The sequence below is a fragment of the Engraulis encrasicolus genome, unplaced genomic scaffold (assembly GCF_034702125.1).
Source record: "Engraulis encrasicolus isolate BLACKSEA-1 unplaced genomic scaffold, IST_EnEncr_1.0 scaffold_105_np1212, whole genome shotgun sequence".
Classification (NCBI taxonomy): domain Eukaryota; kingdom Metazoa; phylum Chordata; class Actinopteri; order Clupeiformes; family Engraulidae; genus Engraulis; species Engraulis encrasicolus.
The window spans coordinates 77,984-101,938 of NW_026944526.1; the positions used below are offsets into that span (position 1 = coordinate 77,984).

At 44.3% G+C, this 23,955-nt stretch overlaps 2 protein-coding genes and 2 non-coding genes across 4 annotated transcripts in view; 1 reads left to right on the forward strand and 3 right to left on the reverse strand.

Moving 5' to 3' along the window:
• The window catches only part of LOC134441998 (kidney mitochondrial carrier protein 1-like), a 23,135-nt gene extending 4,669 nt beyond the window's left edge, over positions 1-18,466 (reverse strand). The window contains exons 1-6 of the mRNA XM_063192365.1: positions 18,268-18,466; positions 17,762-17,909; positions 16,902-16,996; positions 16,120-16,205; positions 10,042-10,137; positions 8,203-8,327 (exon numbers count right to left, since the gene is read on the reverse strand). Of these exons, the coding sequence (XP_063048435.1) occupies positions 8,203-8,327; positions 10,042-10,137; positions 16,120-16,205; positions 16,902-16,996; positions 17,762-17,909; positions 18,268-18,331 (614 nt within the window). The 5' untranslated portion in view covers positions 18,332-18,466. The remainder of the gene's footprint in view (positions 1-8,202; positions 8,328-10,041; positions 10,138-16,119; positions 16,206-16,901; positions 16,997-17,761; positions 17,910-18,267) is intronic.
• A 909-nt stretch (positions 18,467-19,375) lies between these two features.
• Positions 19,376-19,448, reverse strand: trnam-cau (transfer RNA methionine (anticodon CAU)). Its single transcript has one exon. It is a non-coding gene; the product is annotated as a tRNA-Met (tRNA).
• Positions 19,449-22,628: 3,180 nt separating this feature from the next.
• On the reverse strand, positions 22,629-22,701 carry trnak-cuu (transfer RNA lysine (anticodon CUU)). The gene has a single exon. It is a non-coding gene; the product is annotated as a tRNA-Lys (tRNA).
• Positions 22,702-23,680: 979 nt separating this feature from the next.
• aamp (angio-associated, migratory cell protein) overlaps positions 23,681-23,955 on the forward strand; it is a 35,594-nt gene continuing 35,319 nt past the window's right edge. Inside the window, exon 1 of the mRNA XM_063192362.1 lies at positions 23,681-23,826. The gene's annotated coding sequence lies outside the window, so the exon portion shown is untranslated. The remainder of the gene's footprint in view (positions 23,827-23,955) is intronic.

The following is a 23,955-nucleotide window of genomic DNA, read 5'->3' on the forward strand; positions in this document are numbered from 1 at the left end:
CGTACAATAGACTAACCTTGCGAGCTGCAAAGGCGAGCCACATGCTGCTCGAGAGTTGCGCAAGGAGGACCAGAACTGTGTAGGCTACCGAAAATGTCCATTCAGAAGTTGACGTCCTTCTGTAGGCTATGCCTGTTTTGTTTTGACTACTTTTCTAGACATTCTTCTTCTCTGTCAGCACTGCAGTCACTGGAAGCAGCAACAAGCGCGCTGACGCTTTCAAAATAAAAGCCACGAACGACGGTCATAAAAGGCAAAAAAAAAACAAAAAACACGAAAAAAACCTGCTGCGTTATAGCGTTAAAAAAATTGTCGGGCGATATTGACCTCAATAGTTAACGCACCGTTAACGCATTAACGTTGCCCAGCCCTAATATTTATACACACTCATATATACACACACACACACATCACAGTTTAAAGCCGCCAAACCACACATGAAGCTAGAGCTGAGGAGAGAACACACACACACACACACACTATACACACACACACACACACACACACACACTATACACACACACACACACACACTATACACACACACACACACACACACACACACACACACACACACACACACACACACACACACACACACACACACACACACTATACACACACTATACACACACTATACACACACACACACACACACACACACACACAGTTTAAACCCGCCAAGCCACACGCGAAGCTGGAACTAAGGAGAAAAACACACACACGCAGAGAGTTTACTTCTTTATTTGTATTGACATTTTATCATAGCAAAAGCCACATTTCAGAGGTTTCACACACTTCTATGCTCTGTCCTAACTAACCGATCCCCCTTTTTTTCAACATGATGCTCAGTTTTTAGATCTTGCTGATTGTGTCAAGTGGTCTTTGTATTTGTCCTCCTGTATGTCCTCAAGTGGTCTTTGTATTTGTCCCATGTCCTCAAGTCTATGTGTTCTAACCAAAGAATCGTCTGGTAGAGAAAGATCTGTTAAAACCCGCCCATCCAATGCAAAAGCATGAGCTCAAAATTTGGTCTCCTAAGGGGGTGTTGTCCCTCCTTTTTCTCTTTTCGCGGTGTTTGCACAAGACGTGCGCTACCGCCATCTACAGCGCTAAAGGGCCGTACACACACGTCGCTGCTAGTTACTCGCTCAGCGAATGAACTCAGTAGAATGTCAATGCGCTCCAGCGAGACTAGCAGGCGAGTAGGCGAGTACTGTACAAGCGATGTGATGTGGGCGGATCCCGAGTTGAAAATATTTTATCTTCGAGCGAGGCGAGTAAGCGAGTAACCAATTGGAAGGCAGAGTTCGGTACTTCTCGCCTATTCATTGGCAGTTAAAGCCGCGGGAACTTCCAGCAAACGTTCCATGAAACAGAGGCGAGTAGACGAGCAAGTGAGAAGCTAGCAAATAGCATCGATGTGTGTGTACGGCCCTTAAGGGGACTCCATTTATTCTCTACCTCAAGACTCCGAAGGTCTCCTCATCGTAGGTCTCCTAAAGGGGCGTTCACCCGACGTAAAGTGGATACCGGAAAAGAACCCGCCTGCTTTATCTCACTCTCATATACGATTCTCTGGTTCTAAGTTTGAAAGGTTCTTTCTAGTCTTCTTACGCGTCAAGCACCTCTGTTGTAGAGATGTCCGATATTGGCTTTTTTGCCGATATCCGATATGCCGATATTGTCCAACTCTCAATTTTCGATTCCGATATCGGCCGATACCGATGCCGATATATGTGGGTTATTTTTCCTCCTAACAAATTTTAGGTAACATTACCAATCTGCTGTTGTGGAACATAATATGCTTAATTTTATTGTAATGCCCCACTAGATGCATTCTCGAATGCAACAAATCTTTCCAAATATTAACATCGTCTGTGCAAAATAGAAAAATAATTAAGGAGAAGTGTACAGTAATTCAAGCATTATTACATGGTCAAAAATACGATACCGATATTGACCGATATTACATTTTATGCTACTATCGGGCCGATAATATCTGTGGGCCGATATTATCGGACATCTCTACTCTGTTGTATAAATAAAACTGACTTGACAAAACTAAAGGGATGTGCAGATCAGTTCTTCATGGGATGGCCGTCTAGTCTAGACACACACACGCACACGCACACGCACACGCACACACACACACACAGAGAGTTAGAATCATCTCTTCATGTGGTGGCATGCGTATGAATCTGATCGGCACCGGTTTATATTCACTTCCTGTTTCAGAATAGAACCTTCAGGAGGCCGAGAAGAAGCCTGGAACTCTAGGTCTCTAGGTCGAAGGTCAAGTGCGTGTTTACTAGCTGTGCGTGTGCGTGTGTGTGTGTGTGTCTATCTACTCGATCCTGTGCTGAGACAGTCAGCCATAAAGCATGTGGACAAACTGGAAAAGCCAGTAGCTATGTGTGTACTGTACGTGTGTGTGTGGTGTGTGTGTGTGTGTGTGTGTGTGTCCTCATTATTAGTGTCTGGGAACCGTGTGTGTTTTCCAGCTGCTCAAGGTTTTGCTTTTGACGCTTCAAACATCAACCTCAAACTTCCAACTGCCATGAAAAGACCTGGGAGCCTGTCTAGTCCACAAACACACACAAACACACACACACACACAAGACCTGGGAGCCTGTCTGGTTTACACACACACACACACACACACACACACACACACACACACACACACACACACACACACACACACACACACACACACACACACACACACACACACACACACACACACACACACACACACACACACACACACACACACACACACACACACACCCCTACCAGCCTATTGGGGTCAATCATTAGTTTTTCCCCTGTAGTTTAGGTGTCTGGATTTCATGTTCATGGTAAATTTGCGTAATACTGGTCATGTCATTTGAGTAGTAGTCGTCATATAATTTGTGTAGTAGTCATATAATTTGTGTAGTAGTCGTGTAGTCGTCGTCGTGTAGTTTGTGTAGTAGTCGTAGTGTAGTTTGTGTAGTCACTGTGTAGTTTGTGTAGTCACTGTGTAGTTTGTGTAGTCATTGTGTAGTTTGTGTAGTAGTCATTGTGTAGTTTGTGTAGTCGTAGTGTAGTTTGTGTAGTCATTGTGTAGTTTGTGTAGTCGTAGTGTAGTTTGTGTAGTCGTCGTGTAATTTGTGTAGTCATTGTGTAGTTTGTGTAGTCGTCATTGTGTAGTTTGTGTAGTTTGTGTAGTCGTCGTCGTGTAGTTTGTGTAGTCGTAGTGTAGTTTGTGTAGTCGTCGTGTAGTTTGTGTAGTCGTAGTGTAGTTTGCGTAGTCACTGTGTAGTTTGTGTGACTGTGTTTGATCAGCTTGTAATGAGCGGTGATGTCAAATCCTTCAGCTGTTACAACACACTTCACTACTCTACTCTACTCTACTCTACACTACTCTACACTACAACACACTTCACTACTCTACACTACAACACACTTCACTACTCTACACTACAACACACTTCACTACTCTACACTACAACACACTACACTACACTACACTACACTTCACTACACTACTCTACACTACAACACACTACACTACACTACACTACACTTCACTACACTACTCTACACTACACTACATTACATTACACTACACTACTCTACACTACTCTACTCTACACTACAACACACTACACTACTCTACACTACAACACACTTCACTACTCTACACTACATTACATTACAATACACTACTCTACACTACACTACTCTACACTACACTACTCTACACTACACTACTCTACACTACTCTACACTACACTACTCTACACTACTCTACACTACTCTACACTACTCTACACTACACTACTCTACACTACTCTACACTACTCTACACTACTCTACTCTACACTACAACACACTTCACTACTCTACACTACACTACATTACATTACACTACACTACTCTACACTACTCTACTCTACACTACACTACTCTACACCAGGGCCGAGTTTAGCTTTTGATCTTTAGGGGGGCCTGGCCCCTGGTGCTGACAGTGGTACCTAACAGAGGTACCTGACAGAGCAAGCGTTCCATTTCCATTTCAAATTTGAGAATTTGTTTTCAAAAATCTAATTTTAAATAACAGTTCACTCAATGAAGGACTACCCACAAGTCATGACATTACATTTTCCCCCACGAAATCTAACTTACATTACCTACATAGGTAATCCTTGTGATTGGTAGCCTACTGTGGGCTAAGTGAGAAGTTGGAGAGCCCGCATTCTCACATCACAATTACAGCCTCACCAAAATAATGATAAACCCCCCCTGCATAGGCTATGGGCGAACCTCGACTATAAATGTTATGTGACTCGCCGTATAATTTTCAGCCGATTTGCCTGCTGTTCGCTAATACTATTCCAACACTGACTCCCCTTTCCATTATTTTGCTACCTCAAGCTTTTGTGCTTCTGACTGACACACCTTGCATGAAGTGGTCAACAGAGAGCCCCATAACACTGGCGAAAGTGAAAGTATTGTGCGTCGCAAGGCACCACCACCTCACAAAATCTTAGCCACCGCTACCTATGTTAAGCATATTTCACGGATATTCACAACCAAATAGTGGACGATTTTAATGGTCTTTCATTGCAACACCAACGTTTACCAGCTTACAAAATTATGTCAGTTATGATGACAATCAATGTTATCATAGTCTACACATAGCACTACAGTAGCCTACACCACTTTATGGTGTGTAGTGTGCTCCATACCTTCTCATCACAAGACTGAAGTAACTGAACACAACTCTGGCGGCAAGCAGTTGCATGAAGATGCAAACCAATCACAAGAGGTGTAGCAGACTCGTCACAAGACCTTTCTTGAAGCTCATACACAGGGTTGCCAGACAGGACAGTCGCAGCAGAATATTGCGGAGGGGCAAAGCGACTGCGCAATTGCATTCATTTCCAATACAATTCACAAATAATATTTTAAAAGGCTCCTGAGCTAGTGGGGCCGAGCCAAGTCACAGTGGGGCTGTGGCCCCACTAAAAAAAGCCTAAACTCGCCCCTGCGCTACTCTACACTACTCTACTCTACTCTACTCTACACTACACTACTCTACACTACTCTACTCTACTCTACACTACACTTCACTACTCTACTCTACACTACAACACACTACACTACTCTACACTACTCTACTCTACACTACAACACACTTCACTACTCTACACTACACTACACTACACCACACTACACTTCCACCATTAAGCTGCTTCCCTCCTTCCCTTCCTTCTTTCTTCCTTCCCTTTCTTTCTTCCTTCCTTCCTTTCTCTCTCTCCTGTTCTTATTCTCCTCAGCTTATTCCTCTACTTCCTGGCGTTGTGGGATCATGAGAACACCAAGCTCTGGCTCTGGGTCACCATTCACACACACACACACACACACACGCGCGTGCGCACACACACGCGCACGCACACACACGCGCCGCGCACACACATGCGCGCACACACACTATAATCTACAGAACCCCCGCAGCAACCGCCCCAACCCCCCCCCATCCTGCGTCACCATATTGTATTGGAGTGTGATGTTGCACCTCAGCACCGGATTTCACCCATTACACCCCCCCCCCCCCCTCCTGCGTCACAATAAGCAGTGCTTAACCCCCTCCGCTCACTGGTCTACCCCCCCCACACCCCCCCTGTTCTCTTATGCAATGTTGATTGGACCAGCCGCCATTCGCTGAGTCGCATAACAAATGCACCCCCCTCCCCCTCCCAAACACACACCGGCCGCCCCGCCATCCACTGAGTCGCATAGCAAATGCCCCCCCCGCCATCCACTGAGGTGCATAGCACATGCCAGCGTGTGGAAAACTACAGCAGCCAGCAGAGGAGAAGACTGAGGACACCTGAGGAGACCTGACATCAGCCCAGTGCTGAAGGCCTGTCACAATATTCAACTAGAAATGCACTCAGAGAGCGCAGACCTCCGCCAAGGAAGTTCAGTTCCTTTTTAGACACATAAGATATGTGTGTCATGATGTGGTGCCATCCATGTAGATGTAGACCTGTTCAGAAAATTGAACTGTGAAGTTGTAACCAAATTATATCTGTCTCCATTATAATTACAGTACCATGTTCCTCTGGTTAGCTGTGGCCTGTTTAGTTCACCTGTGATTGTGGTAGGCCTATTGGCAAAGTGATTGTGATTTGCAAATGCTTATTGAAGCTCACAGGTTGCTATTTGACACATTTTTAAAATTTATTTTAATTTATAAAAGAAATATGATAGACAGACAGCATGCCTTTCATAGCCTACCTTTTAAAATCTCAAATCCAGAGAAAACAAGTGGAATTAAATCACCACGGATAAAAAACTTATTGAACAATCTATGAGTTCAGCATATTATGCTGGAATGTTTTGTGTTGCTGGCGATATGCTATGCCTTCAGTGCGCTGTTATGAATCTCTTCACCGTTCGTTCGTTATGAAATTAAGTTCAGCATAGTAGGCTACGCTAATGTTTTGTGGTAGGCCTACTGATATGCTATGGCATCAGTGTGCTGTGACGCAACAAATCACCACGGACTATGCACTAGTTGCAATTCGCGCGCACCTCTCCCTAAGCATTTACGAATGTTTTGTGACAGCATTGTGAACTTCAACAACCTCAAGGGTGCCTGTTGAAAGCCGTATGCCAAATACTTTCCTCACATGGGCTACTTGATTGTGGTTGGTGTAGGCGCTCTCGGCAAAAGACAGTCATTCCCTTGGGCCGGTCTCACGAACTTGGAGGAAATAGATGGTGTGTGTGTGTGTGTGTGATATTCTTGCCGCGTCGCGTTTCACAGAGGCTGCTTAGTGCGCTGTGAAGCAGTAGCCTAATTAAATCACCACGGATAAAACACTGGTTGCAATTCGCGTGCAGCAAATAACCACGGACTATGTGGCAGTCTAAAGACAATCCCTTAAAGGGACAGTTTGGTCAATTTCAACATGCAGTTGTAATGCTCACACTACCCTGGGCTTGTCAGTACCTGGTGATGCCACATTTTTCAGCTCAGCCCTTTCCGAGATATGAGCAATTCTAATGGGGGCAGCGTTTGTTTACATTTTTTAAAAATGAAACATAGGCCAACTCCAAATATTTTCCCAAAAGGTACCGCTGTTTGCTAGTTGTCTGCTGATGTTTTATAACCTTTTGGATGTTTTTGGGAATAAATAAAAATGTTTTTTTGAAATGTAAACAAAGAGCTGCCCCCATTACAATGACCAGGATCTCGGAAACGGCTGAAGAAGAAAACAAATCTCAGGTACTGACAAGTCAAGGGTAGCGTAAGCAATACAACTGCATGTTGAAATTGACCAAACTGTCCCTTTAAGAATTGTCCAATTCCCTCGCGCACCCGTGGTTGTATGCCAAATACATGCGCTGTGGGCTATGGGCTTTGATAGTGGTTGGTGTAAGCGCTCTCGCGGCAAAGACAGTCCCTTGAGAATTGTCCAATTCACCTCGCACACCCTGTGGCAGTCCGCGAAGGTGCCAGGACACCCGTGGCATATTCGACAGTGAGCCAGTGCTCAGGAAAGCTGCCCTCCAAACATAGTTGGTGCTCAGTGCTGATTTCATCTCTTGCATCTTGTTGCTTATGACACTCTGACAGGTGCAGCAGGACGTTTTATACTCGCTGGGACGTGACGTCATCTCACCCTGTCCAGCCTTTATAACGGCTCTAATTCGGTCTGATGACTTTGCCATTGTGACGTGCCGCAAGAGGCCAGGTGCGAACACACGAACAAACAAATCGGGCGATCACATAACCTCCTGGCGGAGGTAATAAGTCAATATCTCGTACAATACGTTTTTACAAGCAGGATACTTTTTTGCCAAAATAACTTATTGCATGCTTCTGCTTCTTTGTTTTCCTCGTCACTCTTTCTTAAACGGAATATCGATATGCACATTTCACTCAGTGCAATGATGCTTTTTATGTGTACTTTTCATTTTCAGTTTGTCCATCTGGTCTATCTCTCTATCTCACCCCTCTATCTAGCACCCCCTGCTGCGACGCTTTCAAAATTAAAAAGGGTGTTTTCGCATTTTTATCCCATTTTCATTATATTTTTTGAAAATGGCTGAGAAGACAATTTTATCGTTTATCGCAATAATTTCTTGGTCAGGGGAAGTGAGGTCATACATACTCACAGGAAGTGAGTTCATACTCACAGGAAGTGGGTGTAGATGTTGTCTCCCATGTATCCTGATTGGATGAGGTGCTTCTTGGTGATGTCATAGACAGGAAGCTCCACCCCCACCACGATGGCCGCCCTCTGGGCTGTCAGGGAGACGCCCTTCAACACAGCAGAAGTCACATAGAGGTCACTCACAGCAGAGGTCAAATAGAGGTCACTCACAGCAGAGGTCACATGAAGGTCATTTAGATCACTACTACCGGTAGACACCCTTGAAAACAGGAGAGGTCACACAGAGGTCACTACAAGGGCATTTGGAGAACAGAGAGTAGAGGAGAGGAGAGGAGAGGAGGGAGGAGATTTAGGATGACAGCATGTTATCTCCTCCATCACCTGCTCCAGGGGCTCCACAGGTAAACATGCCAATCACACACACAGCAGAACACACACACACACACACACACACACACACACACACACACACACACACACACACACACACACACACACACACACACACACACACACACACACACACACACACACACACACCCCCCTATTGGGGACGACTAGTCTAGTGTGTAGTGTAGCATAGCGTAGTGTAGCGTAGTGTAGTGTAGTTTAATGTGTGTAGTGTAGCGTAGTGTAGTGTAGCATAGCGTAGTGTAGCGTAGTGTAGTGTAGTTTAATGTGTGTAGTGTAGCGTAGTGTAGTGTAGCATAGCGTAGTGTAGTGTAGTGTAGCGTAGCGTAGTGTAGCATAGCGTAGTGTAGTGTAGTGTAGTTTAATGTGTGTAGTGTAGCGTAGCGTAATGTAGCGTAGCGTAGTGTAGCATAGCGTAGCGTAATGTAGTGTAGTGTAGTGTAGTGTAGCGTGGCGTAGTGTGGCGTAGTGTGGTGTAGTGTAGCATAGCGTAGCTTAGCGTAGTGTAGCATAGCGTAGTGTAGCGTAGTGTAGTGTAGTGTAGCATAGCGTAGTGTAGCGTAGTGTAGTGTAGTGTAGCATAGCGTAGTGTAGCGTAGTGTAGTTTAATGTGTGTAGTGTAGCATAGCGTAGTGTAGCATAGCGTAGCGTAGCATAGCGTAGCGTAGCATAGCGTAGCGTAGCGTAGCGTAGTGTAGTGTAGTGTAGTGTAGTGTAGTGTAGTGTAGCTTAGCGTAGTGTAGCGTAGCGTAGTGTAGCGTAGTGTAGTGTAGTGTGGTGTAGTGTAGCATAGCGTAGCTTAGCGTAGTGTAGCGTAGTGTAGCGTAGTGTAGTTTAATGTGTGTAGTGTAGCATAGCGTAGTGTAGCATAGCGTAGTGTATTTAGGATGTCGGCATGCTGTAGAGTCTCCAGGTAAACATGCCAATCACATGACACCTGCGCTGCTTCAAATCTCTTCGCGAACGCACACGTGATCAGACAGACACCTTGAGCCAGTACGTCCCCAGGTGCGCTACGTAATAAGTGGTTGTCCCGGGTTCAAGTCTTGCATGGCGACATGTTAGAAATGAGAACTTTATAACATACGTTTGCCTATTCTCTCCTTTGATGTCGCTTTGTGGCTGGCTTCATTTGCTGTCAAGCAATATGTCTACCAATAGGCCTACCTTAAATGTAGACCTTTAGGCTATTTTCAGCATAGGCAATAAAAAAAACCTGTCTTCACAACAATCTTGCAGATGCCTACGCTTGGAGTTTGCATTGCAATGATTCAATTATCTCTGCCTAACGTTTTACCTAGTCTATGCCATTTATCATATAAGAAATTCTTCTGAAAGATACAATTAAAACACCTTAGATGGAATGGTCCCTAGGTTGTAATAGTGTGTGTATGGTAGTGTCTATACAGTATATTAGATGTGTATGTGTGTAGTGTGTTGCCATGGTTACCTTCCAGAGTCCTCGTGTTCCTTCCTGGTTGTAGATGTTGATGAAGTTTCCGATCATGCTGCCCTGAATCAGGTGGCCCTGAGCCTGCATGCGGATCTGGAAAATAATTTATGAAACAATAACATAAAAATAATATAAATATAATAATATATAACATCACAATATATAATAATTATTATTCACTATATTCATGCTGCCCTGGATCACGTGACCCTGCGCCTGCATACGGATCTATATATATTTTACCAGCATTTGGCCAGTTGGCACTGCAGGGGTTAAATTTTAGCCCTGCATATAAATAATAATATAAAACAATAACAATAATCAACGCCAATTCACTACTCCCCCCTTCCACCTCCTCAACCCTCCTCCATGACTGAGGTGCCCTGAGCATGGTACTCTACTGTCCCCCATCCTCCTCCATGGTACTCTACTGTCCCCCATCCTCCTCCATGGTACTCTACTGTCCCCCATCCTCCTCCATGGTACTCTACTGTCCCCCATCCTCCTCCATGGTACTCTACTGTCCCCCATCCTCCTCCATGGTACTCTACTGTCCCCCATCCTCCTCCATGGTACTCTACTGTCCCCCATCCTCCTCCATTGTACTCTACTGTCCCCCATCCTCCTCCATGGTACTCTACTGTCCCCCATCCTCCTCCATGGTACTCTACTGTCCCCCATCCCAGTAAACACATCCTAGAATCTCCACATGGCTTTGTGTGGAAGTACAAAGGGGTCATTTCACGTGAAATCAGACACTTTGGGACCCGACCGACCCGGATTTCGATCATACTTGGTGTGCCTTTTCAGTAGCAAGGTAGCACCCCAGAACTGCATTGGTTTGAATCTGACACTAATATTAAGGGAGAAACAGACTAGGAAAGGTTCACATGTGAGGGTAGGACACTATACATTCAGCCTTGAATATATCAGTCAGTGTTAGTCACAAAAAGATGCCTGTGGTGTTGTTTGAAAGCTCTTTTCTGGCTCTACATATTACACAATCACCTTGGAATACAACTACTCTCAGAATATGAATTATGATAAATTGAAAAATTAAAAATTGAATATCTAAAAAACTTATATTTTAAAATGGCCAGTTCCTTGTCCAAACGTAGCCGGCAATGTCATGAGCAGCACCTAAAATGCTGGTGTTCGGTTTGTTATTCATTTCAGAGAGAATTTGACTCACAAATATGGCATCATACAGACCACTTACTAATAATATGGTAATACCATAGTAGCATCACATGACAAAACAAAAACAAAACAAAAATGGTCAGTGTCCATGGTCCCAGGTTTCAGAAACTAAGGCAGGTGTCAATGTTTGAACATTCCTTCTCTGTGTACCTGTGCCATCTTTCCTTTACCGTACTTTAAAGAGATAATCAATGGCTACACTCTCATTTTGTACTCTACCAGTGCATTTGAAGCAACAGCTGTGTCTTTTGTAGATAATGTATAAGTACGTCCCGTTGCAGTTACAGGTTCCACTACCAGAAGCACATCCTGATGATCCATGACAAGTCTATCTGGTCTGAAGGGAAAAGTGAAGGATGGAGATGGCCCATGAGGATGCAGGAAGTTCAGTTTCACCTCTCCAGTGCTCGGCATACATTCCTCAGCACATGCTAGCCACCAGTTGCCATCATATACAGCTACAACATACCCTTTGATGCTTGAAAATGTAACACATTCCTTTACTGAGCTCACTCTTTCAACTCTGCCTTCTCTGAATGCTCAAAATGGCCTAACTTCCACTGTGTCCATTGACAATGGGCAGAAGCTGTGTAGTTTTTGAGTACCTGGAATAGTTCTTGCAGATTCAAACCTTTTCAACAAGTTCTCAGCTTCATGATGGTACATATCTGTTGTGGCAAACTGGCAATGGATGTTCTTGACATTATCCTTGACAAATTCAAACAGTTGGTATGGCGTTACAATTTAATTGTCAATAGGACGTTGCAGACTTCCTGCACAATATAAGAACCTTAAAATTACAACAAATTTGTGCCACCACGAGGCAGATTTTCACATACCTGCAGAGTGGCACTTTTTTGCCACATCACATGGCAAAGGTCCATGTGATGGCGTTGGAGGGACAGTTAAATGGCTTGCTGCACGAGCAAGTCTGCAACGTCCTATTGACAATTAAATTATAACGCCATACCAACTGTTTGAATTTGTCAAGGATAATGTCAAGAACATCCATTGCCAGTTTGCCACAACAGAGATGTACCATCATGAAGCTGAGAACCTGTTGAAAAGGTTTGAATCTGCAAGAACTATTCCAGGTACTCAAAAACTACACAGCTTCTGCCCATTGTCAATGGACACAGTGGAAGTTAGGCCATTTTGAGCATTCAGAGAAGGCAGAGTTGAAAGAGTGAGCTCAGTAAAGGAATGTGTTACATTTTCAAGCATCAAAGGGTATGTTGTAGCTGTATATGATGGCAACTGGTGGCTAGCATGTGCTGAGGAATGTATGCCGAGCACTGGAGAGGTGAAACTGAACTTCCTGCATCCTCATGGGCCATCTCCATCCTTCACTTTTCCCTTCAGACCAGATAGACTGTCATGGATCATCAGGATGTGCTTCTGGTAGTGGAACCTGTAACTGCAACGGGACGTACTTATACATTATCTACAAAAGACACAGCTGCTGCTTCAAATGCACTGGTAGAGTACAAAATGAGAGTGTAGCCATTGATTATCTTTTTAAAAGTACGGTAAAGGGAAGATGACACAGGTAAACAGAGAAGGAATGTTCAAACATTCACATATCATCATTTGGTGTGTATAAATGGACACCTGCCTTAGTTTCTGAAACCTGGGACCATGGACACTGACCATTTTTGTTTTGTTTTTGTTGTGTCATGTGATGCTACTATGGTATTACCATATTATTAGTAAGTGGTCTGTATGATGCCATATTTGTGAGTCAACTTCTCTCTGAAATGAATAACAAACCGAACACCAGCATTTAAGGTGCTGCTCATGACATTGCCGGCTACGTTTGGACAAGGAACTGGCCATTTTAAAATATAAGTTTTTTAGATATTCAATTTTTAATTTTTCAATTTATCATAATTCATATTCTGAGAGTAGTTGTATTCCAAGGTGATTGTGTACTATGTAGAGCCAGAAAAGAGCTTTCAAACAACACCACAGGCATCTTTTTGTGACTAACACTGACTGATATATTCAAGGCTGAATGTATAGTGTCCTACCCTCACATGTGAACCTTTCCTAGTCGGTTTCTCCCTTAATATTAGTGTCAGATTCAAACCAATGCAGTTCTGGGGTGCTACCTTGCTACTGAAAAGGCACACCAAGTATGATTGAAATCCGGGTCGGTCGGGTCCCAAAGTGTCTGATTTCACGTGAAATGACCCAAAGGTGATCTGGCGATAACTGGGTTTAATATTTCAGCTCGTATCTGCTTTTACACAGTCACACACTGTAGCTTACAGCAGGCCTCTCGCAAACACAGTTACATATTTTACTACTATAAACACACCACGAGGTCACACGCACGAGGCTTTGTTTTTTTAACTTCCGGCCGCACAGTCATAATAGTCTGCTGAAAAACGCAGTTATGTCATTTTACTGCCACAACAGTCTGCAGACAAGCTTATGAACACGGTTATGTCATTTTACTGCAGACAAAAGACACGCATGTCCAAACACACACACACAATACACGGCTGTGCTTTTCGCAACCCAACTCCCCCCATTTTGCCATCCTCAACTGCACCCAGTCTTGAAGATTACAAGACTAGCAGACTGTTACACCACAACAATACCAGAGCGAGAGAGAGAGAGAGAGAGAGAGAGAGAGAGAGAGAGAGACAGAGAGAGAGACAGAGAGTGAGTGAGTGAGTGAGTGAGTGAGTGTCCTTCCAGCATTAGAACCGACAAGCCCTTGATTGCCCACCTCATATTAACACGCATACACGCAACACACAAAACTGAACGTCCAGCGCAGAACATCTTGAACCAAACCAGGTAATCCTAGAAGGCTGCTGCGCGCGCACACACACACACACACACACACACACACACACACACACACACACACACACACACACACACACACACACACACACACACACACACACACACACACACACACACACACACACACACACACACACACACACACACACACACACACACACACCTGCTGCCAAGCTATTTCAGGCAGCAGATCTGAAATCTTCTATGAGCTCCACCTCCATAGAGCAGCTGGAGAATCAGGATTACATTTCATGACATGACTACTCTACTCTACTCTACACTACACACTACACACACTACACAACCCAGCATGCACCACTACTCTACACTATACTACACTACTCTACTCTACTCTACTCTACTCTACTCTACACTACTCGGCTACTACCTGCAACTTCATCATAAACTCATTGATGCCGGATGTGATGCTGCTCAACATTGACACTCGCGACAGGAACATAAAGACACACACACACAGACACACGCACAAACACACTCAGACACACGCACACACACAGACACAGACACACACACACGCACACACACACAGACACAAAGACACCCAATGGACCCTGGCACTGGAAGCTGCGTGCCACAGTTCATGTCAAGTTCGTGTTGAAGGTTGAAGTTCTGCTGAAGCTAATTATTAGGGCTGGGTTCAAAAGATCGAATCGCGATCCAATATCGATTCACGTTCGAAAAGTGTGATATCGATTCACAACGTTGTGGATCGATCTTTTGCCGATGATTATAGGTGCTATTTTCTTAACCATATCCTGTAGCTTTCTTCCACATTCATGTAGGCTACATGCACAAATATACACAGCCTGTTCAAGTAAATAGTGCCAGCATTTCCCCACCTTTCTCTCTCATAACAAGTTTAGCTAATTACGTAAGAACACATCACAGTGGCTAATCCAACCCAACCCCCTGGCAACCCCAACCCAACTACTGGGTCATCATAAGGACTGTGGGGCTAAAATTAGCTCCCGTGGGTTACAACACCCCCACCCACCCCCCCCTAACCGCCCCCCCCCCCCCCCCCCCCCTAACCGCCCCAGCCCCTACTGAAAAACGACCCATGGACCCAAGTTAAAATTTGAATTGGATCATCTGGGAATCATGAGAATTGAGCACACAGCACTAATATCAACTATATGTATTTATTTTCTATCACTAATGACGGACATTTAGGTAGTGTGTTTGTAGGTCTAGGTAAGATGACTGCTCTTGTCTAAAAACGAACATTATACAAACTAGCAGTGCGCTAAAAACATGCTAACAAATCATCACCTGGAGTCTGCCTGATCTGACACCCAGACCAACGAAGCTAATTTGGTCAAAATCCAAAAAACAAGAAGTTATTATCTTACTGTTGGCGTAATCACAGGTTCTTGTGGGTTGAATCACATAATTCCAGAAACTAGTCAACAATTCCAGAAAGTAATGTGATGATGCTTTGTTTACTAACTATAGCCACTCACTTGAATGGAACTCTGCAGCACTCATCTGCTTATTATGCGGACTCTGGGGGAGACTGCCTGCCGCAAGTCTCCTGCTACGGAACACAGAGATGAGCCACGCACGCGACTCTCAACACAGCTGTAGTGATTAACCAGCCATGGAAAAAATAAATAGAGACTGTGAATTGCGATGTTTACAAGGAAATAATTTTAATCAATACCAATGAAATACCCCAAAAAAATCAATACCCATGTCAGATTTGAATATAATGGCCAATTAATATTTGTTCGAATGTCTCAATTTTTCTTAACATTCGAATTATATTCGAATATCGAAGTCAAAGGCCTAGTCAACACACACACACACACACACACAAGCCAAGCTAGTCTGTGCAGGTTCTGGCTGAGGTCATCATCCTCATCACCACTATGGAGATCCCCCACCACCCCACACCTTCTCCCATTTCAGGAGGAACAGCATCAGACCATTTTGTTTTGTGATCACAAGTCAGCAAACCCACATCAAACACCACTGAACGGGTGTGTGTGTGTGTGTGTGTGTGTGTGTGTGTGTGTGTGTGTGTGTGTGTACCTTGAGGACGTCAGTGGGGTTGGCTATAGAGGAGGAGATGACGCCGGAGAAGACTCCACACACCACGTTAGTCAACAAGGTCTCATCTGGGGAGAGAGAGAGAGAGAAGAGAGAGAAGAGAGAAGAGAGAAGAGAGAAGAGAGAAGAGAGAAGAGAGAAGAGAGAGAAGAGAGAAGAGAGAGAGAGAGAGAGAGAAGAGAGAGAGAGAGAGAGAGAGAGAGAGAGAGAGAGAGAGAGAGAGAATTACAATCACAATTGTTTCAAAGTACAGCTCCTAAGTTACATCAAGGGAGGGGTATATCCAGGGATTTGTTGATGAACCAGAAGGTGGGATACGTTTTGGATTTTAAGCATTATCAATGGAGTAACATATTGCAAATATTCAAATCCTGTGGAGGTATCAAAACCAGAAGGGGGGGGGGGGGCAATCCCCCCCATCCCCCCCTACAAATCGCACCCTGGGTATATCTCATATGAGGAGGGAATTGACCGGAGTAGCTAGTAGTGTCATGCCATACACAGTAATGCAAAATACAGTATTGCTAAAACAAATACAGGAATGCTGCTACCAAGAGACACAGGGCCAGGTTTAAAGTGCAGGTGCATTATTTTACTCGATTGCTCATTTCTTAATAATATAATATAATGCAATATAATAATATAGATATAGTAAAGTAATGTAATATATAATATTCACCGTCTGGGCAGACCACCAGTATAATATACTACAATATAATATAATAATATAATATAATATAATATAATATAATAATAATCTTCACCGTCTGGGCTGTCCACCAGCAGCCTCTTGAATGTCTGGTAGGTGCCGATCTTAATGGTGCCATAGGAGGCCTGACGAAGCATCGCAGGAGCGATACTACAGAGAGAGAGAGAGAGAGAGAGAGAGAGAGAGAGAGAGAGAGAGAGAGAGAGAGAGAGTGCGAGAGAGAGAGAGAGAGAGAGAGAGAGAGAGAGAGAGAGAGAGAGTGAGTGAGTGAGTGAGTGAGAGTTTAGATACAGACGGGGCTGCAGATGCAGACAGACGGATCAACAGCTGGATCAGTCGGGTCATCATCAGAAGCACAGCGGCGTTCTCTCTCTCTCTCTCTCACACACACACACACACACACACACACACACACACACACACACACACACACACACACACACACACACACACACACACACACACACACACCTCAAAATGTAGCTGCAGCATGCACAGCCACAGCCAGGCTGATGATCAAATCATTCATCAATCATGACCAGAAGAACAGCTCAGCAGTGGGTTTCACACACACACACACACACACACACCATCATCATCATCAGAGGGCCAGCAACGGGTTTCACACACACACATCATCATCATCATCATCATCATCATCAGACGGGCAGCAGCAGCGCCGTTCATCTCAACAGGGGGTTTGAATGGGGAGAGGAAATGAGGTCAACTGCTAACTTAGCTAGCATAGCATAGCTAACCGGCTTTTGGGCATGTCTGTCGGTCTCCAGTCTAGTCTGTCGCCCAGACCGATTACAATGCATTGCAAAGACAGCAGTGCCAACACCACACACTGCACTGCACACGAGTGTGGGAGCCACGTAAAGCCGTTTTCCTCGTGTGTGTATATATATTCACCCCGAGTACAGCGCCCGGATTCCTTCCTCATTGCAGATCCGCGACATCGCGTGAAGCATGCCCCGGTACCGGATCTCCTTGTACTTCATGTCGGCGACTTGGCCTTGGACTTGCAGACGCGTCTTGGTCAAGTCGATGGGGAATGTACCTACAAAAACACACACACACAACAGACAGGCCGACGCGTTTACTATACTATGAATGAAATGCATCAACCATTTTACGACTGTGTGTGTGAGAGTGTTATTCTACCGTTGTGTCTATTTTCCCGCACCATGCTTAGTAGAACTGGCACTGTAAATCACCGCCACTGTATAATTCCACTACCACCACACACGCCACCTAAAGCTCTACACAACAGATACAGGTTTCCAATGAAATGCATCAACCGTTTTACAACTGTGTGTGTGTGTAGTAGGCTGTATATTTATTTCTACATTGAGTGCATCGCTTAGTCAAACTGTATGCTAGTCATCACCGTATATCACTGTATTTTGTCCACTTACCACATTCTGCAGTCACCGAAGCAAGGCCTCCGAAGATAAAAGGTTTCCAGTTTGCATTTGACATTGTGGAGGAGAGAAGAGATATCTGATGCACTACACTGCGCACACGCTGAGAGAGAGAGAGAATAAATGTCCGAGTGTGTATAATTTCAGTGTGTGAGAGACCGAATACAGCAGCCCTGTCTGGCTTCTGTGTGTGTGTGTGGTGGAGTGGAGAGAGAAGTGGCAATATTGCATCAGTCCGTCTAGCTAGCGGCCCCTCCCTCCCTCCTCATCCTCCTCCTCCTCCTTCTCTCCCTCTCTCTCCCCCAGACCGAGTCACCACACCAGGCGGGAATGCCATTCAATGCCAAGTGGAGAAATTCTTATGATCGCGAACACACTTGTACGGCGCTAATGTGCTGCTAATTTGTCACCATTCACCGCTTGACCTTGTTAACATCACACAGAGGGAACAACGCTCCTTGTTGTAAAAGTAAAACAAATGTAACAGGGTTAGAACAACAACACGCACACAGTCAAAAAGAGTTCCTTGTGCTAGTGTCGATATTAAGAATGTTGTTGGCAATGGAATTAAACTGACTACTAGGCTATTCCATTAAATACGACATGAGAGATTAATTCAAGTGCACATCCCTTTTTGCCAACAATTCAGAACAGTGTTGGCAGACTTTCTCAAACACAACTTATTCTACTCCCCTCATGACCTTAGATTTTCACCTCTGTCTTGTTTAGCTTTTTTCCTTAGTTTTGTAAGCCTCTTTCCTCAAACCAGTGCTTTTCATATCTTATGTAAGCTGTACCTAACATCTTACCTGAATTACTTTTCACACATTTTCTTGTTTTTGCTACATCTTTTTCCATATGTTGAACATTGCTGTCGATGTTAAAACTGTAGGATACTGCCACTAGATGCACTTTGTTCATTATTATCCAAAGTGCTTGTTACCATTCCTATCATTTTATGCTGCATCTTTTACCATGGGTTGAACAATGCTGTCAGTGTACACTGCGCCTTTATGCAGATGCTGACTGAGTATGGTTCTTTTTTTGAAACATTAACAGTCACAGCTTTAATTATTCTCACAATTTAAAAACTTTCCCGCTCTGCCCCGTGTGAGGCTCGAACTCACGACCTTCAGATTATGAGACTGACGCGCTGCCTACTGCGCCAACGAGGCGGCTGATCTTCTCTGCGCCCCCTAGCGCTCATAACTGCTCCCTCCTCCTGAAACACCATTTGCAACATTGCAGCATACAAATCATTACATTACCACTACGCACTGTACTTCAAATCTTAAACATGTCTTCAGTGAATACATGCGTGATAGACTGCAGAGAGCGAATTGTAGAGCTACGTGGTGTGGAGACTACTACACGTTGGTGAACTCTGAAACTCCACACTTGCAACATTGCAACATGTGTTGCAATCTACAAAATATTACACTACAACGTAGCCCTACTTTCTCCGCAGCTTTTAACGCGTTGAATAAACACATGCATGATGGACTGACGAGTCCGAATTGACACGTGTAGAAGGTAAAAGTTGGCGAATTATTTTCGTAGGGCTGACTTGACTTGGTAGCTCTACCTCGACTGACTCACAGGCAGTAGCCCACGAGCCGAAGAGGCCATTCCATTCTTTTCAACGTGGCTCAACGGTGCCATCTTGTGTCTAAAACGGGCAATTTCATAATCGCATGAGAAGAGTAGAGTGACTTCATGAGCTAAATAAATGTAGCGAGCATAATAATATAGTAATGTGAATAATGTAGAATGCATTATTGGCCTTTATGACACAAGTCCAATGCTACAGTTTTACAGGATTTGTAGCGCAGCATTTTCAAAATATTTCTTATTGCAAATTCACATAATTGAAAGCATTTGCTGTGTCCAAAATGCAGCATTCACTGCTTACTACAATACAATTTATAATAGCCCAACACTGTCTTTCATAATGTCATGTAGTGCAGTGTCATGTAGTGTCATGTAGTGTTGTGTAATGTAATGTAGTGTAGTGTAGTGTAGTGTAATGTAGTGTAGTGTAGTGTAGTGTTGTGTTGTGTTGTGTTGTGTAATGTAGTGTAATGTTTTTCAGTCTATATCTAAATCTAAATCTAAATCCATTTAGTTCAGAACTTTAAAGGGCTGTTCAATACATACAACCAGGGCTCTGAATTAACACCAGACAACCAGACAGACAAATGCTGATAAAGTTTCAGCTTGGCTGGTAGAACAGACCAACTTACTACCATTGGTTATTGTGCGCTTGGCTTGTAAGATGAACATCTATGAGCCATTTTGGCTGGTGACATGAAGTTAATTCAGGGCCCTGCATACAACCAATAAAAACAATTAAAGTATTACTGTAAAACAGGGGTCCCCAAACTTTTTTCTCTGGGGGCCACATTATCGTTCCTGACTGTGATCAGGGGCCGGGATCAATCATGTGGGCTGTATACTAGGCCACTGCCTGTTATAGCCATAATTTCTAGCACAAAATAGTTCATCATTACAAGTGATTTACAAAAGAAGTGAGTACTTCACATGTTTTTCAATTTGAAATACCACAGGTATTGCTTTTAATTTCTAACAACCACGTAAAAATAGCAGGGAAAGGTTAGACAAATATGGTGACAGTTTATGAGTGATAGGCTACAATAGAAATGGTAGCCCTGTTTATATTACAGTGAGATGAGAAACTATCAAGACAAGAAACTTCTGGTGATTCACACTAGGTTAGTGAAAGTTAAACTGTAGGAAAGCCTGTTGATAAACAAAATATTTAAACAGTATATTTTATCATTTTTTTTTCTGTGAGGATTGCTTCTTTGGGCCAGTTCAAATGCTGAGGTGCAGAGAGGTGGAGGGCCGGTCAAAGGGCCCCCAACTCCACACACCACAGCACAGCACAGCACAGGGCAGCATGGGGACTGTAGTGAGGCCCTTGGAGGACTTTATGAAGTGAGGCCCTTGGAGGACTTTATGGCGGCTGCAGAGAGCATGGTATTCTACTGTCCCCCGTCCTCCTCCATGGTACTCTACTGTCCCCCATCCTCCTCCATGGTACTCTACTGTCCCCCATTCTCCTCCATGACTGAGGTACCCTGAGCATGGTACTCTACTGTCCCCCATCCTCCTCCATGGTATTCTACTGTCCCCCATCCTCCTCCATGGTACTCTACTGTCCCCCATCCTCCTCCATGGTACTCTACTGTCCCCCATCCTCCTCCATTGTACTCTACTGTCCCCCATCCTCCTCCATGACTGAGGTACCCTGAACACGGTACCGTCCCGTCGCACTCCTCTCTTTGGGTGCTATAAGGGCTGCCCCCTTGCACGGGTGAGGCATTAATGCAATTTTGTAGTGTGCAGTATTCACTTGTGTGCTGTGTAGTGCTGTGTCACAAATGGGAGTTGGAGTTTCCCAGTTGGGCTTTCACCTTTTTTTCACATTCACTACTTGGACTTCTGTTTCCAGTTCATTGGAGGGGGACAAAGGAATAGCGCCCTCTGAAGTGTGCGTTCCAATATGCGACCTTGTGTCCTCCACTTGTGCTTGTGGCCTCGTACCAGGAAGTAATATGTCATGATGACGTCACTGACAATAGCATTATATTTCAATATCTCGCAAAATCACATTTCTAATGTCATTTTTCTCATTTGCAATTGGGATGGTGAATGAAAAACAGTACCCCAAAAGTTGTTTTGGCTAGGCTGACAGCTGGGAAACTTTATTGTAACAATTTGTTTTCTCCACGGAGGAGGGGCCAGGAGGTGGGGTGAGGCCACAAGCACAAGTGGAGGATGCAAGGTCGCATATTGGAATGCAATCATTGTCTCTGTTGCTCTCAGTTGCAACTGCCTTCTTATCTTTTCTGTAGTTTTTGTATGTTGTATGTTCCCCATCCTAACCATTACCTATGAGTTTATTTATATGTGTCTTGAAATGTCCATGTGGGCATTATGTGTATTTATGTAAGCTACCTGACACCTCAATTTCCCCAGTACAGGGATCAATGAAGTTACTGTAGTCATTACATTACATTACATTAGTCAAGTCAAGAGTCAACGCTTTATACCAAAGCGACTTTCAAAAGAGGACCATAATCATAGCCAACATCACTAGCAGATACAAAGTGCACAGGAAATATGCAGAACAACAAGAGCAAGAGGATCTAGTTAGTTAGGGTTTTTCTTTTTTTTTTAGTAGAGTGCTCATACCGGTACACTACATTCTCTCCTCAGTTGCCTCCTTGTGACATACAGGGTGCCAGCTTCACGCGGTGGCTTTCTACACGATCCTCTATCCATGTACTCATCCACCGGGGTCTGCTGCCGTCACAAGAGGAAAACATTTGCGCCCAACGTGGGGCTCGAACCCACGACCCTGAGATTAAGAGTCTCATGCTCTACCGACTGAGCTAGCCGGGCTAAGGAAATGCAGAGAAGAACACATTTTTTCTTACATCAGCATAGGAGCCGATCGTCTCTGTCCCACTGAAGTGCTTGTTCAAGTAGGTGATGTATCTGTACTAACTTATCAGATGCTTGTGTTGAACTTTGTCACCACGTGTGTGTCTATCGCTGATTTTAACCAGCTTTCAGGACACGTGGAGGGAGGAAGAAATCATATCAACATATGAAACCCTCAGCAGTGGGCAAGTGGTTAAACACAAAAGCTATACCGTACTCTACTCTTGCCTCAGTAGTCAATTAATATAAAAACGGCACGGCACATACACATGGCTAGAAAGTTGGTTCGTCTGAGATTTGAACACGTAAACAACCATCACATAGAGACGCCGGGCACTGCATCGCTCTACACGTGTCGAGATGGCATCTTTAGCACGCTCCGATGCTGCTATCAGGTGGTCATTCTGAATATTGCAGTTTGGCCCCTGCGAGGTAGTTGCATCTTTTGCTGTTTGTGCTTTCAGTTACCTTGTCTTCGCCCATACAACACTAGAAGGCTGAAATAATAGTGATAATGTGGAAATTACCTTCAAATTCAGATTGTTGTGGCGTAGGGGGGCTACTGTAGTTTTATGTGGACGGACTCACGACCTAACACTTTACTTTTGGCACCACGCCCCCGCCCAGCGCTCACCTAGAAACAGGCAGCAAGCAGGTCTGTCTGTGTGTCTGAGTGCTGGTCCTTTCCATCCCTTTGAACACAGCACAAAATATCCAAACAATACAGTCTATTTACATCTCAAATACGTGTCAATGTTGTAAGACTGACCAACTTCGTGATGTTGAAAAGCTTTCTGAAGTTCCGAACTCATCACGGATGGAAGACTGAGTGCACAGGAAGTCCCGCCTTACGGGGGCGGGGTCAACGATGCCAGAACAGTACGCGATTGGTGACCAGCCATGTCAATCAAGTTGACGTTAGCGTCTGCGTGTGTGACTCCCAAGGAGCCATGAACCAACACGTGAAACCTTGAGACCACACAATATTGTATCAGCGATTTTAATTACTGATCTCTACTTTTAAATTCCGCGCAAGGATCAACATAACCCCCAATCCAGGAACAGCTGTGTGTCAGCATTGCCGTAAGAACTGCTGTAGTTAGTTACAACACAGCGTAAGACAGACACAACAGCTCCACGAAGCTAGCTCGCTTGCTAGTTAGCTAACTGTTGTTTATTGCGAGTGCAGTGCAGTCCGGTTTGTCTGACAGA